Below are 25,498 nucleotides of genomic sequence, written 5' to 3' on the forward strand. Positions count from 1 at the left end.
CAAAAGCATGCTTTCATTATTGCAATACTCGTAATCATTGCAATCAAGAGAAATATAAAGCAGATGTTGTCTGGAACAACATGAGAAAGGGGTTAATTTTAAACACGTGACTGCACATTTAAAGTTCATGCATTGATTTAAAATTAAACTAATGACTGTTCAAGTTACAACATTTAAAGCTGACACTGACAAATTAAATGTTCATTCAGGAATTTAAGTAGATTCTCCAACTCTGATATTTAACAGAACATGTGTGTGTTGTGTGTGTCTATCTACGTACGTACGTATGTATGTATGTATGTATGAGAGAGCCTTATCTTTTCCCCCGTGTTCAACCATACCTTCTGACTAACTTCTTTGCCATTTGAATCTGCAGGTTGTAATACATTCTTTTTTTCTTTTAATTTAACACTGCCATGGGTCTCTTCATGTCATAGCAAATTCCAACTCTACCACTACATTATGCTACAGTACTGGATCAAGGTCATTGCTATCTATATCAATAACATTTATTTTCAAGTTCATCAAAAATGACATCACCCAGCCTGCACCATTAGCATTGTTTTGATCAATGTGTGTGCGCACGTGTGTGACTTGGATTTTTAACATAGCTTTTTTTTAAAATCAGCCATATTGCTATCATGTATGCAGTCTGGAGGTTTATAGTGACAATTAGCAACGGGGCATCATGTTGCAGACATGTAGCATTGATTATCCCACTCAGCCACTTTATCCTGACACCAAGCTGACCAGTCCTAACACTAACCTCTAAATACTGAGCACCAAGCTACGACTCAGACAAGGTTCAAACCCATGAAATCCTTCATCGACGTAGATGCTCTAACCACTAGACTACACAAGCATATCAAATTTGGGTGCAAGAAAGCTGTGATGTATGTTGCCTATGATCTCCCTATCTAAACATCTGAGCAGTATTGTTTTCAGGCAGTTAAGATGCAATGGCTTAGTGACATCTCTACTTACTGCCTGAGAAAGAAACAGATTACGCTATACCTAGTCAAGTTTAGTTCAATATCTTTTCTGATTGTGCAACAAATATACAATCTGTGAACCAGACACAGTGACCTTTGAATTTTACTTCGTTACAGTTCCAGTTAAATACTTTGATAAATTAAAGGCAAACTGATATGATACTTGTGATAACCTATGACAGATGTTAGGTTGTCCAGAGTGAATGGTGGTCGAAACCTTTAAAATGGCAGCCAAACCAATCTCAGAGTGGATGAATGATTAGCTGTAAAGCAAAAACAACATAATCCTAATTCCCTTTCTATACCAACGGAGTTAATGCTGTAAAATAAACTCTGCAATGTTTCAATGATATAAGAAATAAAGAATAAACAAAACACCCTTTTTATAACTCACTTCATGCAAGTCATAAAAAATGCACCCTGTTTCTAAGTGATGTACCCTTATACTGTAAAGCAAGATGAAGGAATGTTGTACATAAGAAAAATTCGGTTTTATTTTAGAGGAATATAAAGGTCTGCAAATAAATAATATCAGATTAATAAATTATAAAGCAAACTCCAAATTTATGCAAGTCTAATCTAATGTGATTCATGATTATATCTATTTAACCATAATACAAGAATACATTATGCCAATGTACATGTTTGTGAGACATTGTATGATGACAAAATTCCTTGTCCAGCACTCCAAGATAGGACTAAAATGGCTACATCTAGAATTGTCAAATGGATGCCTTTTGGTGACCGCTGGAATTACAATGCAGCAAGAAGAAACTGACATCAAAAATTTATAATTATACTACAGTTTATGCTGAAAAGACTAAACACAGTATACTTCATAATATAATCGTTTTTCAGTTGCAAGTTCCTACATTAAGATGCCTTCTATTCATGCAAACTAGTCTCATCACTCTAATGCAGGTGAGATAATCTGTGCCTCATCCTAATGAAGGTAGGAAAATCATGGTTCCCATGCTTTCCTAAAGATAAATTTCCAGGTTGATATTACTTTTTTCAAAGTTCAAATATGACCATCTGAATGGAACTAAAGAACTTTTTAGACTATAAAACAGGCATTTTCTAAATCTAAAGATATGTCTCTTTCAAAACTCTGTACACAAAAATCTTTGATTAAATTGCATAAATATACTGCAAAAGCACTACAAATGCGTGCACAAGTTCCATCTCTCTCCCTGAGAGACATAACCCTACACACAGATATATTTCATAAATCACTAACGGCATCAGTGACAGGTTTTTTATCCACTCAATATCAAGTGCCCATCCAAGAAACATTTCACTGTGTACTCAGTTTCATTAATACAGGAACAAATGCTGGCAGAGATAAGTATAATGTAGGAAGGCCACATCTTCCTGTTATTATAAACTGAGTTTTATAGATCTGTTACAACTGCAACAAGAGTGCAACTGGATGCCTGTGCAGATTAAAAAAATTTGTGCAACAAAATTCTCAATTTCAGCTTTTGCAACTGCACATCTGAGATGCAATCCTGAAAATGCCCTGAACATAATATACAGATGATGATACCTTTGTCAAAACAGGTTGAACTTCATAAATTAAAATGAAATAATGAAGATATTTAGTAGAGACAAAAAACATTACATCAGCAACAAAACTCCAAATTAGTGTGATGTACTTTTCTGAAAATATTATATGCATGATATCTGTTTGCTTGAGACCTAAATATGGAAAACCTATGACAAAATTTGCTTAAAGGAAAAAGAAAAAAAATACAAAAAGGTCAGATTTACTTCGACACGAAATTCTGTTTCAAACTGTACTGGGTTTAACTTGTGCTTCAAAACCTCACTCAACTCAGTTAACTCCATAAACATGAAAAATGATTGCAAAAAGTAACTGAGAAGGAATAAATATGTACTATACCCAACAGTTAATATCTGACCTGTATTTAATCAATGAAAAGTTTATCATGCGAATGAGAATCACTGTGCACTCAATTACAAGATTACATTTTATGAGTGGTTTTGCTGTAATAGAATAAAATCATTTCAAAATGTGCACAAAATATTTGGAGACTGTCACAATCATAGCTTTTATTGATCAAATGTGCAATAAAAGACACCATATGCTTAAGGCAGTAGAAATAAATGTTCTGAAAATACACGTAACTTTCAGATACAACAATTCTGACATCTAGTTGAATAAATAAAGTTCTACTGTAATGATGAGAAGCTACAGTGAAAAAAAAAAATTCCCACCTGTCTAGCATGCCACTTCTGGGAGGGGATGAAGAGAAGGGGTCTCTGGAGCGTGGTGGTCCTCTATCCATACCTCCCCCATAGCGATCCCTGCTGTCCATGTGGTCCATTCTATCCAAGCCATAACCTCGATCATCATCTGGAAAATGTAAAAACAGCTGTCTGCAAAGTGCTAAATAACCTGAATTATCATTTGCTTGGTACTTATATTTTTTGTGCGAATTTTCTAGCCGTTCAAGGTGATGAATAGCACACACATATCGATAGTTGCCAACCCTCCAGGTTCGCAATTAGTGAAAATAGTGAATTTTGACATTCGTGAAGCGATTTTTGAGACCAGGAATATTTGTCAGAACAAATGTTTAACATGGTTCCAGCTGATAAAAGTAGGATGTGTTCAACAAGAAAACTCACAAACAATGCTTCAACATTGGTAGCTTGCAGGTCTTCTGTCAATGGCTTCAAATATTCCAGAGCTGAAATCTACTGCGAGTTCTTAATTTTCCCAACCTCTATGTGCTTTGTGCTACCAATATGCTTCCTCGCATTGTCTCTGCCACCATGCCAAATGCTAAGATTTGTGGCATACTGCATGAAAAAAGCATGATGGATATTGTTGTTTGATGACTCAATGCACTGGCAATTTGTTTTATATTCCAAACTAAACTTTCACATTTTGTGCAATACATTTCTTTTTCCTTGTTGGTAAAGACATTTTCAAAATGCGATGCCGAATGGTAATTCAAATCTGTTTCTGGCGCATGCATGAAGAGAAAATTCCAGTTAGGCCCCAGTTTCTCTCAAAAGCATTTGTTGTTGTACGGTTTAACGCCATTTTTCAGCACACGATAGGCTATGCATGGCAGCCAGTATTAATGGTGGAGGAAGAACCCGGGAAAACCCTCGGAAGAACCATCAACCCATGAAAAGCTACTGGCAAGCTTTCTCACATACCCACATTGGCCGAATCCTAGACTCGAGCCCATGCAGACAGAGGTGAGATGGCAGTGATCCGCAACGAAGAGCGCTTTAGACCACTTGGGGCCTCGCCAAAAGCATTTGTAAAATTTTTCTTATACATATAGATTAAAATATGCTAAAATGCTGGCTACCTGGCCAACTGTGCCAATCTTATGACTAGACATTAACGGGAAATAGGTTATTTTATTAAAGATTTAAAATAATTGAGAAATGGGGAATTCGTGATTTTTTAGTATGCAGTGTGAATCCGTAAATCGCTGAAAAAGTCATGAAATTGACACCAAAATCAGAGAAACCAATCAGCTTGTCTAACAGAAAACTGGAGGTTGACTGATACCTGTGGATTTAAAACAGCCGTAATGTGTTTTCAATGAACATTGCTCTTACACGACTTTAACACTCATTCTTACACTGCAAAGAGGAACATCTCATTTTCATTGTTCTTGTAGTACTATATATAGTACAGTCATTAGAGTAATTGTATAATACTTCTAAAAGAACAAGACCCCCCACCGTGTCAAAATTAAGGTGGAAGTAGAACAAAAAAAGGTGAGGAGGAAAAGACCAAATTACAATATTTCCCCAGCATGATTTATGTCGTAGTAAGGGCAAATGGTTCAATAAAAACTATACTGCACACAGCTAATTTTTATATGCATGACTTATTACACTACCTTGCAGGCGTTCCTGCACAGCACTGATCTCCAAGTGCACATATTCATATATATGAATGGTTCATGTACTCACATTTGTCAATGCTTCAACATATTCTTTTGGTTTCAAGATTTTTATTTATCCAGAAAAATTCAAGTTCCAAATAAGTAGCATGTAAACAAACCTCTTGGTCCTCTGTTTGGTGGTCCATGGGAATCTAAACCCCTGGGTGGTGGTCCTCTAGAGTCAAGCCCACGTGGTGGTCCTCGGGAGTCTAATCCTCTAGGTGGTGGTCCTCTGGAATCTCTCATTCTGTCTCCTCGATCACCAAATGAATCCCTTCTGGATACTGGACCATCACGACTGAATAGAAAAAACAATAATTGTATTGGCCTAAATCATTGGTTGACCCAACTTCCTGCATAATTTATGGCAAACTTCGATAAAATAACTTTAATAGGAATCAATTCTAAAAATCAATCATGCATTTGATATGTAATTTCAATAAAATGTATCAAATTGTGTCCTTTTCAACTTTTAATCAAAGAATCTGAATATTCATTTTTATTCTTCCATGTTTATTATTAACACGTTTCTGGGGGCTTATTTTCCATTTCGTCTTAAAACATGCATCACTTCCTGGATGCCAATCTTAAAAAATTATATAATAAACAGTTTGATCATGCAGATGCTTTACATGAACAAATAGGTGCAGTTTAAAGCATCCGGGATGCTGCTGAAAGTTAGTCTGGTTCCACAACTAATTTCACTAATTTTAATATGAAACCCAGATCCAAATAGAACACAGAAGAACCAATTATCCGGATTTTTCAGCAACAATCATTTTCCCGTTGTTTGTATGCTGTATGTACGTATTTTACGGGCAATAATCCTAAGACTTATGACAAAATTTTAGAGTTGGCAGGTCTGCGATATGTGGGCTAGAGTTAAAGTTATTACAACCCCCAAAAAATTCTTCGTTATCTCAATAACCTTAGATTTTGACATTTTTGACCCCCAACTCACTAGGCTTACTTCTTACTCATTGTCCAAATCCAGGAACATGGTTGATAACTTCAATTTTTTGTTTGACCACAACATGGAATGGCTTCTTCCTTACCCTGAATGCAAAATTACAAGTTTAGTCCAGGACTGCAACATAAAACTAATGCCAGTTTTCTTCTTTCAGTCAGTTACCTTGACCACTGACACAACACATGAAGTGCAAGCCATCCACAAAGTTTATTTATTGTAGATGTGAAAATTCAAATTATAGTGCAGATATCATTTTTATTCTTTGTGACCTTGACCATGAAATAAAAGCGTAAGAAGAAAGGTTGTTGAGATGCCAGGAGACTGCATTTGTACATGCAGAAGATGGTCCCAGAGTAATACAATATTTCTTCTTCATAGCTGCCACCCAATTATTCCCAGTTCAAACAAGATCAGGTGTAATGTTTAATTGAGACACAGATAAGAAAATATGTTTCACATTTCATTTTTGTTCTTTTTTGTGTGACTTTTACAACATGTTTGGAGCACGAAAACTGCACTGTCCTCTATGAGCACCATTCTGAGTGAGCTGGGAATTTGAAGGTTATAGTCAGTAAAATATTTTGGGTATGAAGCCCACACAATGACCATAACAAAAAAGGACCACGGGAATGTCTCAGTGTATCCCCCCAGGGGTGTAAAACTGAGGGTAAAAATAACCCCTTGGTTACTTTTTTTAAAGCTTGAAATAGGTTACTGCAACTTGCACAACATTCTCTCTCTCTCTCTCTCTTAACATACAAATAACCTAACAAACAAATGCATTGTCGATTCAAAGCATAATTTTATTAGTTCATTTTTCTTTAAAGTCGTACTCTCTTTATAATCTTTATGATGCAATATTATAGACCAACACATTACATACATACAAGCCAATACAAAAAGACTAATAAATCTTTTTAACCAAAGGCAGTTAACTTACTGCCTGTAATAAAATGTGTACTATCATCAATTTCATTGTACTTCATCCTAGAACAAATTCAGTCAAACATCAAGGAGGCTAATGATTCATCTTGTTTCTAATAAGTTACACTTGAACTTTATGGTCTTTTATTGCAGCAAAGTTAAAAAAAAAAAAAAATCTGCAGTGACCAGTGACTGTAGTCCAAATAAACGCATTTGTCTGTGCAAGTTTACTGATTTATTTGTTGTGAAAGAATGTCTTGGGTTATAATATTTTCTCCAGATATCGTGGTGAATGAGGGCAGATTTTTAAAAATTATTAAAACTTTTCACGAAAGAGTTATTCACTTTTGCAGTCCTCGCAATCATGTGATCACATCGGTAATCCTAATGGATATGCCGTATTTCAGTCAAGGGAATTATTTTCTCCATTTTTCATTAAAGTTAGATCCAGAGTTACCCTTATGTGTACTGCTTCTTTCACTTTCTTCTCTAAGGATTCTTAGTGCATGAGGTTTTAATCTGGAGATTACTTTCTAATGCAACAAGCACTGAGGTTAAACATCAAGATTACATCTTGCTGTGCTCGATGGAAATCGCATGAGGGCTCGAGAGAAATGGGGAAGCTACTCCGTCTCAACATTGTCTATGCTAGTCTGGTTCCTTATTTCATATGTTCCATGTGTTGCACTCCGCTATACGAATAGGAGTGAAAGACAGGGAACCAGTCAATGCCTATGCTCGAAGTATACACTATGCCACCCCTCATCCAATACATTGGATATTAAACAAATCCTTTGCGTAAAAAAAAAACGCACAGCAACAAAATGTGTGCGTCGATTTTCTCCAGCGGGCGTCCCTGACGCACAAATGTGCGTAAAGGAAAACACTGTCTGGAACAATCCAGTTCAATACAAAAAAAAAAAAAAACCAAAACACAATGATACATACCCTATTCTTCCACCTCGTCCTCGTGGTGGTTTGCCTCTTCCTCCAAATGCAGGGCGTTTGCCAAGACGATCTGGAGGGCCTCTTCCAAATCTGCGATCACCTCCAAATCTGGAACCTCCACGATCACCTCCAAATCTGGAACCTCCACGATCACCTCCAAACCGTGACCCACCTCGACCACCACCTCCAAACCCTCTGGGTTTTCCTCTTAATCCACCACGACCCCTTGGGGGTCCTCGTGATGGCCGACGTGGACTGTCTTCATCGCTCCCACCTTTCATTGCTTGATCTACATGCATGGTCTTACCATTGATGTCCTGAAATTAAAATGCGTGACTACAGATGGATATGGAAGTTGCAAAATGTAAAAACTTTAACAAGGTGTTATTTTTTTAAAACAACCCACTATGACAAAAACTGAACTTTTTTCTGTATGACTGATGGACACCCAACATACAAGCAGCTCATTATTATTTGTGAATGACAAGTGGATGCCCACCCACCCCCGCATGGAGCTTAATATTAAAAACTGATCAGCACCTTGTAGGAGCTCCATAATAAACATTGCAAAATTCATCCCTCAAGATTTTAACATGTAAATCTGATATCTATTAATAAATAAGTATGCTGGATATACAATGATCCAGCTGGTTCATATCAAGGCCAGGACAATGGTCTCACAAGAAAATATGAAGACCTTGTGAATAGGACTATATAAAAAAAATTAAATTCACAACAGCTGCTTTCTAATTTTAATCTGCAGTTTAAAACTAGAATGAAGACATTGTACATTTCTGCAAAATGTATAAATTGGTGCTGAATTATTTAACAATTATACACTTTGCTACAATTCTAACGTTTAATTTCTGTTGGAACTGTTGCCAAATAATTGTGATGTCTAGATAAACAAATGGTCAATTCTCATTCAAGAAAATTAAGACCGCTCAGCTTTTTCTAAAAAAATCTCTAGCTCTCTAGATTCTGTGAAATACCAACTTGTCAGCATTTGTTACATGGTAAGGACACAATTTTTTCTGGGATTTTACATTACTGCTCACATTCTTTATTCTGCAACAGAAAATATTCTTAACATACACTTTACAGTTGCATGCAAAATTGCCATTTGTTTGCAACTTTCTCTAGGGCATTCCAAATGAATATTTTAACAAGTAACTATTCTGAGGGCGTTCATGAATACTACCTTATCAACGTACATGGAGCGTTCCACAAGCAATGTGCTGCTCATGAAAGTTTAAAACAGTCCACTGCCATGTAATTAACTGTCAATGAACTTGTACAACCTTGCAGACAATGTTGCAAACAGCTTGCACCATTCTTTATAATTGACCTTAAAAAACAAAAACAATAACTCTGCTGTTGAGGTCCAGAAGCAGGGTTAAGCAAAATTCATAACTTGGCCTTACAGTCAGGCAAGCTAAAATATGGTTCAAATAGCTCTGATGACAATGAATATATGTTGCTCCCCTGTGAGTGACATCACTACATCCATGCATTTGACGTCACTTTGGATTTAACACTTTATAAGGTGAATCAACTGATAACATATACCCCAGCTCTAGATAAGATTTACTCGTGGTTTGGAATTAATGGACTTTACAAAATTGCAATTAGATAATTTGTGAACTTATTTGTGCATCACCAGCCATGTCGTATCATGCCAAGTATCACAAAAATTGTCTTTAATATGTATCATAACTGCACTGCATAGATTAAAAAATATGAGGGAAAAGCTATCAAGTCCATGTTTGCACAACAGGCATCAGTGCATAAATCCACAGCAGGATAAACTACATGCCAAGATTATAAACAGAGCATTTTCCATATCTTTCCATCTTTATTTTAAAACATTCACTAAGTACTGATCCAACCCACCAAAATGTTACAAAAAAACAATTTTATTGTATCATATCTTGCGAAAACTAATGTACTGGCACAACTGTGGAGTCATCTATTTAAGAACCCAACAGCTAGGTTACACGTTTAATTACATGTACTTGGCAAGGCTCCTTCAACATTTGATTTTGAACATATCTCTCTTGGATATATTGTGGGTCAAAGTAGATACTGAATGGATGTAGAGTTCTCAATGGAATTCCTTCATTAGATATAACAAATGCAGGCACATGTTCAATGCCATCACGCAGTTATTGATCATTGTTTTGGAAGAAACACGATGAAGTCCTTTCAAATTCAAGGCAAGAACAATGTTAATTATTGCTTATGGTGAGACCTTGTATATGCTGTTTAACTAACTACCTGTCCATCCATGGCTTTTACTGCCTCTTCTGCGTCAGCAGGATTTTCAAAAGTGATAAAACCGTAACCTCGAGATTGCTTCCTGCTTCCCTTATCTCTCTTCAGTAAAACTAGAAGCAAAAAGACAAGGAGGTAGCATCATGAGTCACAACTACAGGGAAGCTGAAAACTTTGCTGGACAAGGGAAACTTCACAAATCTTATTTAGGATATACAGAAGTACATTTTTATGTGTCCCATATTGCAATAATTTTCCTTGAGATTCGTTTCATTTCTAAGAACAAAAAAAAAAACATGGCTCATCAGTACCATCTGTACACATTTGGAAAACCTTCTGGATTTGATGTTCAATGTCAAATCTGGGCAAAGCAATTAAAAATTAGTTCAGGACGAAATTAATTGGCTTTGCCATGCAGAATTCTAAATTGTAGGCTCAGGTTCCATACCAAAATGAAGCTACTATTAATAAACATACAAGGTCTTAAAAATGTAAAAGCATGTAATGAATTCAGTTGAAATCCAGCATTCCTTAATAAAGCTGTGGCATAGAAACCAAAACAGAAGGATGGTCAAGTGTGTCAGGGAAAGGGGAAGTAACTCTTGTAAAGAAAACATGAAAAATTGGAAAACAAAACAAGCCCATTCAAGGGCACTTCAATCTGTACTGGCCTGCCGAATCAGATTAAAATTTAATGTTAGAAGGACAAGCAATCATGGGCCATAACTCTTATAAATAATAACAAAAGGAGCTAAAAACAGAACCCGTGCAAGGTCTTCTCAGTAGAAAGCTGCATGGTCAAAATAAAACAATTACTAGTGGTTTTGCAAAATTTCAACTGCTGACAAACGAAGCTGTATGTGATTACTATATGGTTCTACTGACTTAATGAGCCTTAATAACTGTTGCAGAAAACAGCAAGAAAATTGGAAACATTCACGAGTTCACCATGAAGCAAGGTCTATTCTAGACATTTATTTTAATGGCAGGTAGAAACATCCTCTATCAAGAAATAGGAGGTTTTCTAAATGTGGGAAGTTTACCAAATATTGAACAATAGAATACAAGCTGTAGTGCATGCAAGCTAGCTTGCCACACTTTAACAGTGCAACTTTATTTGTATGTGATTTATCTGATGTTCATGGACACAGAATTATCATTATACAACCCTACAAACAAACAACTTCACGCAAATTGGATCCAACAACTGTGTGCAACTGTAACATCTGATTTATACCCACAGACAATCAATCATTCTGTGTTTGATCAGTTTGCCAAAAAAGGTATTAAACTACACTCATTTATCCAATAACCAAATACAATTGCTCTTTCATTAAAATTCAGCCAGACGCCTTCTCGATCATGTGGGCTAGAATCAGTCTATAAATACTGATCTCTCAAGCTGAGCCAAGTGACATGGGATGGTGAATGTCATAAACCAAATGAAAATGGAAGAAAACAAAGCCAAGACTTGCAAGTTATGCATAATTGAATAACAAACAATGTTGCACCCTAGAATAGAAATCTAATTACGAATTATAAATGAATAATGAATAACCAAAACAAAAGCTTATAATACCAAGTGGCAACACACACACAAACACACATAACAGAAATATCTTCAGATACCCTCAGTTATCTTTCCAAATTTAGAGAAAAGTTTTTCTAGCGTCTCCTCATCCACAGACAAGTCCACTCCACCAATGAATATTTTCCCAGGTCTATCTGCCTCAAGGCCTTTGGCCATACACTACTGCCTACAAAAACAGAAACACGAATTAGATTTGAATCACCTCCAAACCTCATCAAAAGCCCCAATATCATCCTTTCCTTAGTGGAATATCATGCAAATTTCGACAGGAATCTACACTTACTTCTCCTTACAGGTAAAAGAGAAGCCTGATTTGTCAACACAATGTCAAGAAAAGGATACCAAGATCAGTGTTCATCAGTGCTAAATCACATCAATGCAGGGAAAAACTAGTACAATTTTGGACATTTTTCTACAGTGACTGTAAATGGTGCCTGGGCCCATCATCTTGGAACATAACGATTGTTAACAAAACTTTCAACAGTAAATCATTAAATCTGGGCATTCTGCACAATTCTGATATTTTTCATCAGGACAAAATATTGATTCCTTATTGGCCCTCAAGCACTCTAAATATTTAAAACTGATGGCTTTCCGATACATATTCCCCTTCTTTTAACAAATTAACCAACTTTAATCAATATAATCTCTGATCTTCTACCCCCTTGTCACCCAGAGGTTGTAACCTGCATTCCATTATACTGTTTCCTTTTGTGAGACAGGTGTTGAAATCCCAAGGCTCAAGACAATCTTTGATCAGGATAAAAAGGTAACTCTTGAATTTCAATTCCATAGAGTATTGCACAAACATGAAGATTTTATGACTCAACTACTTGTATTTTCTTGCAAGGTTTTGGTTGACATGTCAACAACAAAAAAAGAGAACATTGCTTTTTTTCTGTTCAGGTTCATAAATATATCACCAATGATCTGATCTAAATTTTGGTCAGATTTGAAAGTGAGCAATTTTGCCTGTAAGAGAAGCTTGTAATTGCTTCTTATTATGTTCACTAATCACCGCTCTGTAAATGATGAGGGATTGTCTGACCATATGAAAACCAAAGAAAGAGCAAAACTTATTACAAGCACCAACAGGAATATGTACACTGTGCAGCGTTATGGAGTACTGATACTGGGAGATAAAAAGGCATATTTATGTTTCTGACATTAAATTTTGGCATATTTTGATAATTATCAAGCATAATTTGTGCTTAAATGTCCCTTATCTGGAACACTCGATCCAATGCCAGAGATGGAAATGTGTTTCCAAGCGAGAAAACTTTTGACAAATTATCCAGACAAGAACAATTTTACCTCCAACAACAACAAAAAATTTGGGCAAGAAAAGCTGCCTATTATGTGGATACCCCTCAATGATTTTCACCACTTTTATCAAGATGTACAACATTGGTTTAAATATCTGCCCCAACTGACATGTATCTAAAGAGAAGATTCCAGAAGTCTGACTTGTGACAAAAATTATGACCAATGCCATTACACTATCATTTATATTTTATCAGCTGACCTAGTGGTATCAGTATTTCATAATGAACTACAGAAATGTTCCCAACTAGGTATGGCCACAAAGAAAGCTATGTGAATTAATCTGGATTCACCTTGGGAAAAGGGCCTATGCTAAAATGCAGACAAGTTGGTATTTGGTATGGATTAGAAAAATGTGTAAACAACTGAAATAAAGTGCTGAAAATGCTGCTACAACCTGTGCATAATAACACCATTGGGAAAGGTTAGGTTAAATTCTAACCTACAATTTATGAAGTTCGGGCTGCAGATACTTGGACGAACTGCAAATGGTTGGTAAAAAATACTATGAAAGGATGTACTTTTTGGTACCCATTAATTTTTTATTCATTAAGTCATAAAAATTATAATTAAATGTATCCAATCTTTTGGTTTATAGAACTATGTGTTTTTCATCAAAGCCTTTAAGTTTTCTATTGTGAAGATTTTTGTTTGCAAAAGTGATTAAAAATGTTGACCTTGTAGTTTTACAATGAAGAATAAGATACTCAAATCAAAATTTTTGTAGTATTTTGTATTAATTTTTTATCTTGTATTTTGATGTGTTAAAACTGAAAAGAGTTTCCCTATTTTAAATGGCTTTGAAAATATATGAAAGTATGGTTTAGAGTGCACATATGAGAGAACTGCAGCTCACGGAGGCGTCAGACTAATGGACTCCCACAATGGCCTGTTCTTTTGCCACATTTTTTCAATGTCTACATCAATGACTTACCTGTAACAAAGTCGTGCAAGTTCATGTATGCAGATGACATTGCACTCAGGATCCAAAGTTGCTCATTTGCTAAGCTTGAGGGGGTACTGAATAAGGACCTGGAGGATATGCCAGACTTCTTCACGAAATGACATCTTCCACCTTAACAATGCAAATGTGAACTGTAAGCTTTGCCTCCTCCTCAATGGGCAGCAAATAAAATATGACCCGACACCAACATACCTGATGTGACTCTGGGGACAGATCACTGTCATTCTAAAACCACTTAAAGAAAACTGCAGCAAAACTTAGCACTCAAAACAACATACTCCGCAAACTGGCTGGCTCAGCCTGGGGCACTACTGTTCAGACACTCAAGACATCAGCACTGGCCCTATGTTATTCGACAGCCGATTATTGTGCTCCTGGCTGGGCTCAATCATCCCATACTAAGCTAACTGATGTCCAGCTCAACACAACAATATGAATAATCTCTGGAACACTAAGTTCTACTCCTGTACAATGGCTGCCAGTACTCTGCAATATTCCTCCTCCACATCTGCGTCACCAGGAAGCAACCACAAAAGTACTGGTCAAGGTCTATGCCAGTGAGAAACTTCCACTGTAAATGGACATGACCTCACATCCAGCAAACCGCTTGACTTCGAGATGCCCAATCTGATTAGGTCCATTCCCAGAGGATATGACAGCTATTTCAGCATGGAGCGTTGAGTGTTCTTCAACAGATGTTGTAAACCACTCCCTCGTAGCTGAGCCATCTGTCTGCCCTCCAGACTTGAACCTCCCACGTCATCTGTGGATCACACTGAACCTCTTTCAGACAGGGGTGTTGTGCAGTCAACCTTGTCTGATGGGGCCAGGCCACTAACTCTTCAATGTTGCTGTGGAGCTCTTCACACAATGTCACACACTGAACAAATGTCCATTGACAAAGTTTCCCAGTGGACTGCAGGCCCTGCATGTTGCTGATAATGATGCGGTTAAATAGCTGAGCATGCACTGCACACAATAATAATATGCATATTTTATGGTGTTTGGTTTTTATTTGAATCAACAAGTATCAAAGGACTTCAATAAAAACTTGATGTATAAATTTAGATATATGAAAAACCACTGCTGAATATGTTTGGTATAACCATATCAGAAAACCAAAAAAATCATTTGTGAACTTCAATAAATGCTTCACTGGGGCATCCCATAATCGACTCATTAATCCCTGCTGCCACAATAACTTATCGTACTTTACCTCCCTCATCTCCCGAATGCTATAACATGGCACAGTTTACCTCACTTGTATCCCAGGCACCACTTTTGAGTGGCAGTATTAGTCTAGTCCTGTATACATCAAAGCGGCGCTAACCATTGGTTAATTTCAAGCTATTTTCTAATTATGTATGCAGTCAAACCAGCTGTGGTTCAGTTAGGACATGAAAGTCAACAAATCATAAACTTACTATTACAATTAAAATGTAATAGATAAATTTAAATTAAATATTCAGTCACTTTTTTAAAACTTGCTTTAAGTAACAAGCATTAACAGTATCTCATTTGCACAAGAAAATGCAAGACTGTTCTCACATCTTCAACATCAAGTACAAGACGGAATGAGATTCTAACGGTATATCACGTGAACTAAAGGACCAATGGACGAATAAAATCTGCAGACATTTATGTAAATACAGGCATCTGGCATGTATAAAAGCTAAACAAAGGTGCTGTTATATGTACTTGCAGAAAGCATTATGAACAGAATACCTCTCTCTCTCAATTTTCTGCAACTTTGCCCAAGCTAAATTTGAGCTTGTCCCCTGCTGTCAGGCAAGAGAATTGTTCCTGCACTGTCAGATGGTTCCAATTCCATTGTCGTTTTACGACAAATGACTATTTCAGCTGTTCATTTCTACAATATTCTACATTAGAGCATCCATCATTATTAGGGTTATCCATGGGATTTTGAAAATTGCAGCTGAAGACTATTCGTTGACAAATGTTGCAATCCAAGTACTAAAACTTAAAGATGTGCTTTCCTTGCATTAATAATTAAGCCAGTTAATAACCGGAACTGATTGTGTTGTTACAATTATGTCAATTCTCAATGTCTGTTCTGTCAATGCCAGCTTTGCAGCAAGGGTATCAGCTGCACCATATTCCACCATAAAGCCCACATTTCCCTAATGGAAGTTTATGTGCAGGTCACACCACTGCTGACTTGGTATATTTCAAGCTTTTCAGAATGCGAGATTCCCACTTTAGATCCTGAAATAACACGATGCCAAGATATGAATTTTCTGTGATTGGCTGAAGTATGTGGTTAATGAAGGTGCCTTCAGGTATACCATATGTCTTCCACCATTATGAAATATGGTCTACAAATTACAATCTGCATGTGGCAATTGGTGGAAAATGAATACAGCCATTTGTTGATTTGACCCCTGATGTTATAATCTGTCAGCTAGTTGAGGAGCTTCTAGTAAGGCAATGTATCAAAAGCCTGAGAAATTAACAGTTAAGAGGTCAGTATGTAATTAAGATAGCAGAAATGAAGGATCGTCAATTGGCAAATAAGCACATTTCACATGAATATCCAGAACCATGCTGTTAACTATCTTGCTGTCCTTGAAGTAAGGGAGTAAATGTTTAAAAATGATGCATTCCAAGTTTTACTAGAATAGATGTCAGAGACATACCTGCTGTCAGAACCTTTGGTGTGGACCAGGTAACCCTACATTTGCCCCCAGTGGAAGAAAGGAACACTTTGCAGCCATCAGTCCTGCTCCACGTATCAAAATGCTAACAAATTTTTTTTATTGCCACAACCAATCCTCTTCTTGTTTATCATTCAGAATATTTGATACACGTTACACATGTCCCTCACTTTGCCCAATTAATCATGTACATGTTGTGACAACATCATCTGCTGCTACTGGTCTTTCAGGATCAAGTAATTTTTGTAAAAGCAAATGCATATGGGCCAGTTTGTTATAGACCTCCACGAGACAATTCAATTAGAACCGCTTACATACATGACATCTCAATCATACAAAAGTACCTGACCGAAAAACATTTGTCACATAACATACAAAAGGAAATGATGTTCTAATAAAAATTTATTCTGAATTTTGAAAAAAGAAAACGGCATTGGACACGCACAAAAAAAGGAGACCAGTAATTTGCTCAATCTTGCAAGAAAAACATGTGATCCTTCTGCCTGGCAGCATCTCAGCAAAGTTATCTGAGACAACATCACATCTTTCAATAGTGGCATTCAACTATGCTGTGAAGTCCAGCAGATTCCAGATGGCAGGTGATATTTGTTTCAGGTTTCAGCAGAAACCAAAGTAGAAGTTGGAAAAGTTTCATGAGGTGAAAGCTTCCTCTAATGGTCCAGAAAGCACCATTTGTTGGGGGGGATTCCAGTTCTAAAACGAGACATCAACCCCGATATTTATGATGGGATGCAGTCTGGTGATGTCTTATGGGCTATGCATCATCTAGTCATACATGTAAGACCTCGACAATGATATTTACGATTTGGGTGCTGTATAGCGTATTCCAATGTCATTTAAAATCGGAACGACAAGTCAAATTTTTAGGAATATCACGCTTCACATCCGATATCGGCACTTTTCTACAAGTGAAAGTTATGTTTTAGTCAGACTTTACTTACTCTGATGTTTTTTTCCCTACTAAATGCAAATTCCCATACAAGCTAATGGACATATTTTCAAGTACCATTGGCCTACATTTCACCTGGGTCAAATGTAATGGAAGCCAGGAATACCAAAATCGGTTAAAATGGTGACAAGAATCTTGAACAAAAAACACTTTCTTCAATATTAATATACTTTTATTCGTTTCATTAAAGTATACTTCAATTTAAGCCTAATTTTGGCATTACCGGCTTCCATCACATTCCAGCCAACTGAAATGTATGCAAACAAAACCTGAAAACAGGTCCATTTCTTTTGTGAGAATTTGAATTTATTAGAAAAAAAGACATCAGAGTAAGTAAAGTTTGGCAAACACTTTGACTTCAATTTGTAGAAAAGCATCATTACTGGCTGCCAGCTGTGTGAGATATTCCTGAAAATTTTACTCTCATTACAATGTTAGTCAACATCAAAACAAGATGTACAGTACCGTTACTTAGGCAGTATGGCATACATGCCCAAAACATAAATAAAAGTGTCGTGGTCTTGTCCTACAATGTAAGACATAGCACATGTTGGTTTTACTATCCAAATAATGGCCTTGTACAGCATGTTCCGATGTCATTGACATCGGAAGGAGTAGTCAAAGTTTCAGGGATATCTCACACATTTGGCAGCATACATCGACACTCTTCCAATAATTTATGTGTAATTAATATACTTACTGTGCAGTCTTTATCCTGGCGGAATGAAGATATGACACTTGCAAATGGACGCATTTTCATGTTCTGTTTACATATATTGAATTTGTTCCATGAAACAAAACGTTGCTTTACAGTTCCAAAAGGCATAATATATTTTTATTCATTTTGTTAAAGAATAATATTTCAACTTAACCAGATTTTGGCACTCCCGGCTTTCATGCCAACAAAACTTGAAAACAGGTCCATTTCTTTTGGGAGAATATGAATTCATCTGAGAAAAGACATCAGAGTAAGTAAAGTCTGTCTAAAACTTTGTAGAAAAGCACCGTTAATTTGACTTTCATTACAATGTTAGTCGACTTCAAAACATTACACAGCACTGTTATTCAGGCAGTAAGACCATGAAGCACAAAACATAAATATCAGCGTGAAGGTCTTACATGTAGGACTATGATTAACCTAAAACCTGCCCAAATCAACCACAGCATTTAAATTGAACAAAACATACCCAAAACCGCAAGACAATGTTGGAACGAGTATTATTTTGTAGAAACCGACAAATTATGCGTGTGGGTGCTTAAACTTGGATTCAGGTCATATGCAAGTATTCATTTTTCCTGCATAAACACATTTTCACCTTGTGGTACTCACTGAAGTATCCCATTCAGTACCACACCAATGATATATCCTGTAATAGTTTAGGAAAACAAAATCTCAATGTACCTACAAATAAAGCAACTTCGAGTGTGACGACATTGAAGTAGCGTGGGTCATCCAAACGTCTTACAATGGAAGCCGACCAGCGACGCACATCACGTGGGAACACAAAGAATTTCATACAAACCATTCCAACAATATCTTATTCAATAAAAATGGGATTTTAACCACCCAAACTTATGGCTGAATTACTTAATTCCAGATCAACCATACACACGAAAATTATTTAAATCTTTTTTTTTTTTTTTTTTACGCCACCCAGCACCGACGCTACAAATAATGCCAACAACGTTCACATTAGACCTACCTGTTTGAAAGCTAATACAGTTTTTGAAACAAGAAATACAATTCTCTTTAAATACTTGACTAAAATATTACAACTTGAACAAATTACTGCTAAAATATGTAAAAATGTCTTCTTACATTAAAATGCAAGACACTTTCCCTGCTCAGTCCGTACGCATGCGTAATGTCAAACTGGTTCCCGCATTCACAAGCAGTAAAAACCAGTCTTGACTGTTATAAATAAGGACAAGTATATTGTTAATACTAACAATATATGAAACATTAAGAACGTAAGTATCATAAATATTAATATATCACAGCATATTTTGCCATTTTTAGAAACTTATAACAGCTATTTTATCATGAGCGTAAAATCTCGCGGCGGAAGAGATTTATATATATATATGTTAATCATACGCTATTTATTATCTGATCCGATGTGGTCTAGTGGTTAGGATTCCTGGTTTTCACCCAGGCGGCCCGGGTTCGATCCCCGGCATCGGAACATCCTTTTGACCAAAAACATAATATAAATTTTTTATAACTGTTATTATAATTAATAGTAGCATCACGTATTTAGTAAGTTGTTAATTATTAGTATCCCGTAATTAATACACCTGATCACATTAGTGCGATCTTGGTTGCTGTTGCGTCATCACAACTCAGCATCAGATGATTCGGATCGTCTGTCTGCGTGGGTTGCTGTTCCAGCATGACAAGTTGTCAGCATCAGATGATTCTGATCGTCATTCTGGGTTGGTTCGAGTCTCAGGATTGGGTATGTGAGAAAGCTTGCCAGCCACTTCCCGTCGATTCGTAGTTATAACCGGGGTTTTCTACCGGTTATGCTGGCTGCTATGAGTAACCTATCTTGCCCTGAGAAATGACGTTCACCCACCCCACCCACCCTCAAAGAATAATTCTCCAATAAGCGTGTAACTCACCAACCACCCCAGCATTCAAAATATTATGGTGCCACCCCTCCCCACAAAATGTGAAAAGCAACAAAACAATATTAAAAGCTAAAAAGGTGGGATAATACCAATATATGTGTATGTATGTATGTATGTATGTATGTATGTATGTATGTATGTATGTATATATGCATGCATGTATGTATGCGTGCGTGCGTGCGTGCGTGTGTGCGTGTGTGTGTGTGACCATTTCGAATATATATATATATATATATATATATATATATATATATATATATATATATATATATATATATATATATATATATATATATATATATATATATATATATATATATATATATATATATATAATTTTATCATCAACGATTTATTTGAATTTTTTCTCCATTCCTTATGGGACTAATGGGGTGAGTATCCATTCACACATTCGTAAACTTGATCTGGAATTAATTTTCGAATCGTTCTACTGTAGCTCTTTTGGGTATCGCATATGGCAAGTCCGATATATGTAGTTCTTCTGTCTTTTTCTTAATTTTCCTCAAGATGGGTGATGGTTCCTTGATGTTGACAGTAGTATATAGGGACAACCTAGTGTCAATGGACTTACCATGCAAAAAACGGTCCATGCACTCTGGCGTCAAGGGGAATTTAACATGGGGAATTTTAACATGGATGGAACTGTAGAGCGTCAAGAGAATTGAACATGGAAATTGAACAGGACCGGTGCTTTAGCGTCAATGGGACTTTAACGTCAAAATATGGGGTTTGCACTTTGGCGTCAATGGGAATTGAACATGGGAATGTCACCTGGGGATCAATGGGAATTAAACATTGGTGACGTCATAGGTTTATAGGGACAAAACCTTTTATAAGGTGAAATGTATTTGTAGGGAGAAAGGGTTGATAGGGACAAACATAGACATACAGAAACAAATAAATACACATCCAAACACACAGAAAAGAGGGCAGAAATATTCTAAAGAAAGACTCACAGATAGAATAGAGACTCTAAAAAGAAAAGTCTGTTGTATGGGTTCAAAACATTTATTCAAGTATATACATGGGCACTCTGGCCTGTGCTTTGGTCTAAGCACTATCCATTTAATACATAAACATTTGGACATAAAACAAAGCTATGTACGAGTTGTTTAGTTATTGACTCTAGTAAACTAATGTCTAAAATTAACGTTCACTCCTTTCTAAAATCACTTCATATGCAACAAATTTACATTAAATGTTCGTTTATAAGAAAAAGCTAAAATAAAACAAGTAACAAACAATCAAATAAGAGAAAGTTCATGTTTGTCTCTCTATCCGTCACACACGTTGTTTAAAATCTGGTCAGCTACCACTTGTGTCCCAGCATAGATGTTTCCCATCACGTACTCCCTTTCAGTCGTAAATCTGCTGTTACATCCATCGTAGCAGTCATCGTCTTCTTCCCATGGAGGTACAACATATGCCATATTAATAGTCACTTTTCCATCGGTGATGTCAAATATTTCTCTCATCGACTGCACGTCTGCAATAGCCCTCAAAAGTTTGGAAGAAGTTATTTCTGCAGGTGTGCTAAATTCGAGACATACAGGCGAGTTCAAACTGTCGTGATACATTGATAGGCTCAAACGACCTCGATCTTTGACTTGGCAATGCCATTTGAGTTCCTCTAACAGTGAGTCAAGTAGATCCGTAATAAAACCTGATACTTCCTCGGCTGGAACGTCAGACGCGAAGTCTTTAAATTTCACTGTGTAGGTGTAAGTTGTCGTTCTAAATTTTCTCGAGGTCGCTGTCTGAGTCATTTGGATGCTAAAATACTCCTTTAGGTCTATTGAATCCTTTTCCTTCTTGAACGCACTTTGCTGTGACGGTATGGTGGTGAAAGAGGTCAATGATGTTTGTTCCTTCTCTTTTTTTTTCTGCGTAGAGTTATTCATCTTTCTCGTCGCTTGTCCTCGCAGAGAAAGAAAGAATGGTAAAGAAGAAAAGAAAACGTAGGACACCATTTTTAGTTCCGTTATTCTTGCGGTATTATAGGACAAAGATAATTGAGACAACCATACATTCTATGTGAAATATGTTCTTTGTCCTATAATACCGCAAGAATAACGGAACTAAAAATGGTGTCCTACGTTTACTTTTCTTCTTTACCATTCTTTCTTTCTCTCTCCACTGTAATGTTAAGTCTATCTGTCCATCTCTCAAAACACTCCAGACTAATGTACTGCCCGTTCTACTGTCACACAAGGCAGTAACACTTGTATGCGTGTGCGTGCCTGTGTTAGCTTTCGCTTACACACATATCGTTTGTACGAACATTTAATAACAAAGAAATAGCAACCATTGACGTAAACCATTTAATGTAACCGTGTAGGTGTATGTCATCGTTCTAAATTTTCCTACAATTCACTTATGGGTCTACTAGACTGTATAAAATAATCTTCATGAGGTATCAAACAAATTTATTTCTGCACTGGTCGTGTTGGTTCTGTCATCCTACTGGATTTACCACCGTAGTTCTCTCAATTTTTTGATGCACTAAGGGCAGAGAAAAAGATACAGCACCATAACGCTCCTTGTTCTATCCACAGTCTAAACTGAGAGAATATTGTTACATTTTATTTTTTTCTGAACCCATGTTTTGGCTTTAGAATTCAGAGTTAACCATGGGCAGGGTCATACAGTGCAGTGCCACTCGCGTCATTCTTGAACATTGTTACATTTTTTTCCGAACATGTGTTTTGGTTTTAGATTTCAGAGTTAACCATAGGCAGGGTTATACAGTGCAATGTCACTCGCGTCATTCTTGAAAAAGCATTGTGCTTGTTTCTTTTCTTGAGAAACGGTAGATCCAATGTTAGAATTTTTTCCGTGACACATTGCAGTGCCAAAAAATAAAGAGAAAGCTACGATGTCTGATTTGTACAAGTTCGTCAACTCAAAATTTTATTTCATCCAACGATTTACTGATTTACAATTTGTAAGGATGTAAGTGTTTGAAAAAAACAAAATGACATGACAAACGGAACAGTTCACAGAAATAGGGTGACTATTGATCACAATTTTGGAGAGGTATCTTCAAACAGGCACAGATACCCTTAAGATTTCAATCAAAACTACAGTGACGGAGAGAGAGAGAGAGAGAGAATGTATTTCCTACTTTAAAAATATCACGACACGTACGTTTGTTTTTATGGCATATTTTCCTTATGAAAGTTTCAAAGAAACACTCATTCCACTTACGTAAAATAAGATAAGAATTCTTTATTTCAGACTACATAGTCCATGCATCTAAATTAAAATACAGATATAAAGTAAAATCATTGAAAAGATAAAAGAACATATAAAACATAACATAATCACATCCATAAAAAATACACCATTAAAAAATATCACAAGAGTGAACTGAAGACGCATGTGATTAAAAAGTGACCACAGAATGGTAGATCCAAACAAGTCGTGATGTATTTCGTAATATGACTAACATAATTTCCATGAGCCGCCCATGGCGTGATCGTTTGTGTGTTAGTTTTCTTGTTTGTGAAGTGACTAGTGGTCAGGTACAGGAAAACGCGGTGCGAATAACAACTGAAACCAATTTGAAGTTAAGGCGGTGGAAAATACCGGCTAGCCAATGAAGTCACTTACAATGTGTAACACATTGTTCGGTTGTAAATTCAGGACAAGTAGTGTAGCGGTCAGCCGCAGAATAAAAAAAAACAGTCCGATCTTGTCCCTGTGCGAAAAGGTACTGAAGTCAATTCGAAGCGAACGCGGTCAGAAATTAAGTCTAGCCAATGAAATCGTTTATGATGAGTGAAGCATTGTTTTTTTTCTAAGGTAGTGTGGCAAAATAATGCCAACGCAAGAGCGTTGTTACCATTTCAGTGCAGACAGATTGGAGTGTAAACTTACAATCCCTTTGTTGCGTATTGTACCATTTCTTCTTGCCACATCAAATATTAAACGACCAGAGTACTGGTTCGCGTTTTGAAACTGACAAACATTTTTAATCTTCCTCAAACATTTTGACAATCACACTCACATCAACAGAGACAGAAATGTTACAGTACCAGGTGTCAGTTTTTGTTGGGTTTTTTTTCCCCCCTTCAAACTAGTGAATTTGGGGTTTGTATATAGTAAATAAACTAAAGTACAGTGAACCTCAAGGATGATAACCCAAGCTGTATGTCCATTGATGCATGTATTTGCATCAGAAGAAATATGATGTAAAAAAACACAAAGATATAAGACAAGAATGATTAGAACGAACACAAAGACAGCAAACTGTAGTAACAAAGATGTTTTCCTTCACGTCCGCGTAACTTAAAGTTTCAATCCCTTTGCAAGACAAACTCGGTACCTTTTGTAGAGCTTGAAATAAAAAAACTGAACAAACTTAAGCACTTTGCCATAGATATTTTCTTTCGCAGCAACAGACTAAACAACATAAATACCGTTACAACAATAAATAATCTTGCATCTTCTATAAAAAAGAAAAAGAAATACGTCAAAATATAGAATTAGAGATTAACGATGATTAACCAACAAAACCGAATTTAACAAAGGCAATGACATGTGTAGAAATGCCTCTCACTCTGAGAAGGTATTTGGATGTAATCTGCCATACACCAACAACTTGAAAAAACGTATAAACAGAGAGAAACCTTAATTCAAAATTTAATTTTATTCCAAATTGTTTGTGTCTTTAGGGAACATACCTAAGCACTAATAAAGGGTGGAACAGGGAAGATACACATAAAAGCTTTGATATTTTTGAACAAAATGAGGTGATATTCCTACAGTTCTTAACTAGTTATATATGCTGGGACGGGTCTGTGGGATATCCACAAATAAAGAAGTACAGATTTCTGGTCACGTTGCAAAGTGTGTGTGTGTTTTAGAAAATGGTAAAAATTGGTTACACAATTTTCTCGTGACACTTATAATGTGAAGAGTCTGTGCAACTGTCAGAAGCCGAAGTCATATAACTTTTGTACGGTTTGTAAAGATTTCCACTTTAGAAAATGTGAAGTATAAGAAGTTATTATCACAAACAGAAATGGAACATAGGGGCTTGACAGTTGTTGTTTGGACACCTCTGCTCAGCTTCACAACTTACTTGCTCTGTCTCATATTTTGATCTTAAGGATAGATCACCTTTGTGCAGCAACAGTGGTAACAGCAGGAGGAGACGCCGTCACTGCTGTCGAAAAAGGGTAGTTCTTTTAAAAATGAGTTTAGTATATTTTTTTAAAATATCAGATGAATAAAAACGTGCGTTAAAACAGGGTTGGTAGAATCGTA

At 36.4% G+C, this 25,498-nt stretch overlaps 1 protein-coding gene and 1 non-coding gene across 4 annotated transcripts in view; one reads left to right on the forward strand and one right to left on the reverse strand.

The window, feature by feature from the left end:
- The window catches only part of LOC149799953 (uncharacterized), a 32,603-nt gene extending 13,125 nt beyond the window's left edge, over positions 1 to 19,478 (reverse strand). For 2 of the 3 annotated variants that reach the window (XM_089959449.1, XM_089959448.1), the window contains exons 1-6: positions 19,392 to 19,478; positions 11,679 to 11,806; positions 10,053 to 10,162; positions 7,776 to 8,092; positions 5,053 to 5,231; positions 3,234 to 3,372 (exon numbers count right to left, since the gene is read on the reverse strand). In XM_089959449.1, the coding sequence (XP_089815575.1) occupies positions 3,234 to 3,372; positions 5,053 to 5,231; positions 7,776 to 8,092; positions 10,053 to 10,162; positions 11,679 to 11,796 (863 nt within the window). In that variant the 5' untranslated portion in view covers positions 11,797 to 11,806; positions 19,392 to 19,478. The remainder of the gene's footprint in view (positions 1 to 3,233; positions 3,373 to 5,052; positions 5,232 to 7,775; positions 8,093 to 10,052; positions 10,163 to 11,678; positions 11,807 to 19,391) is intronic. The other variant, XM_089959451.1, reaches the window with a different exon arrangement.
- A 208-nt stretch (positions 19,479 to 19,686) lies between these two features.
- Positions 19,687 to 19,758, forward strand: Trnae-uuc (transfer RNA glutamic acid (anticodon UUC)). Its single transcript has one exon. It is a non-coding gene; the product is annotated as a tRNA-Glu (tRNA).
- The last annotated feature ends 5,740 nt before the right edge of the window (positions 19,759 to 25,498 follow it).

This window comes from Sinohyriopsis cumingii, chromosome 5, assembly GCF_028554795.1.
Source record: "Sinohyriopsis cumingii isolate HCF-2022 chromosome 5, ASM2855479v2, whole genome shotgun sequence".
In the NCBI taxonomy this organism is placed as follows: Eukaryota; Metazoa; Mollusca; class Bivalvia; order Unionida; family Unionidae; genus Sinohyriopsis; species Sinohyriopsis cumingii.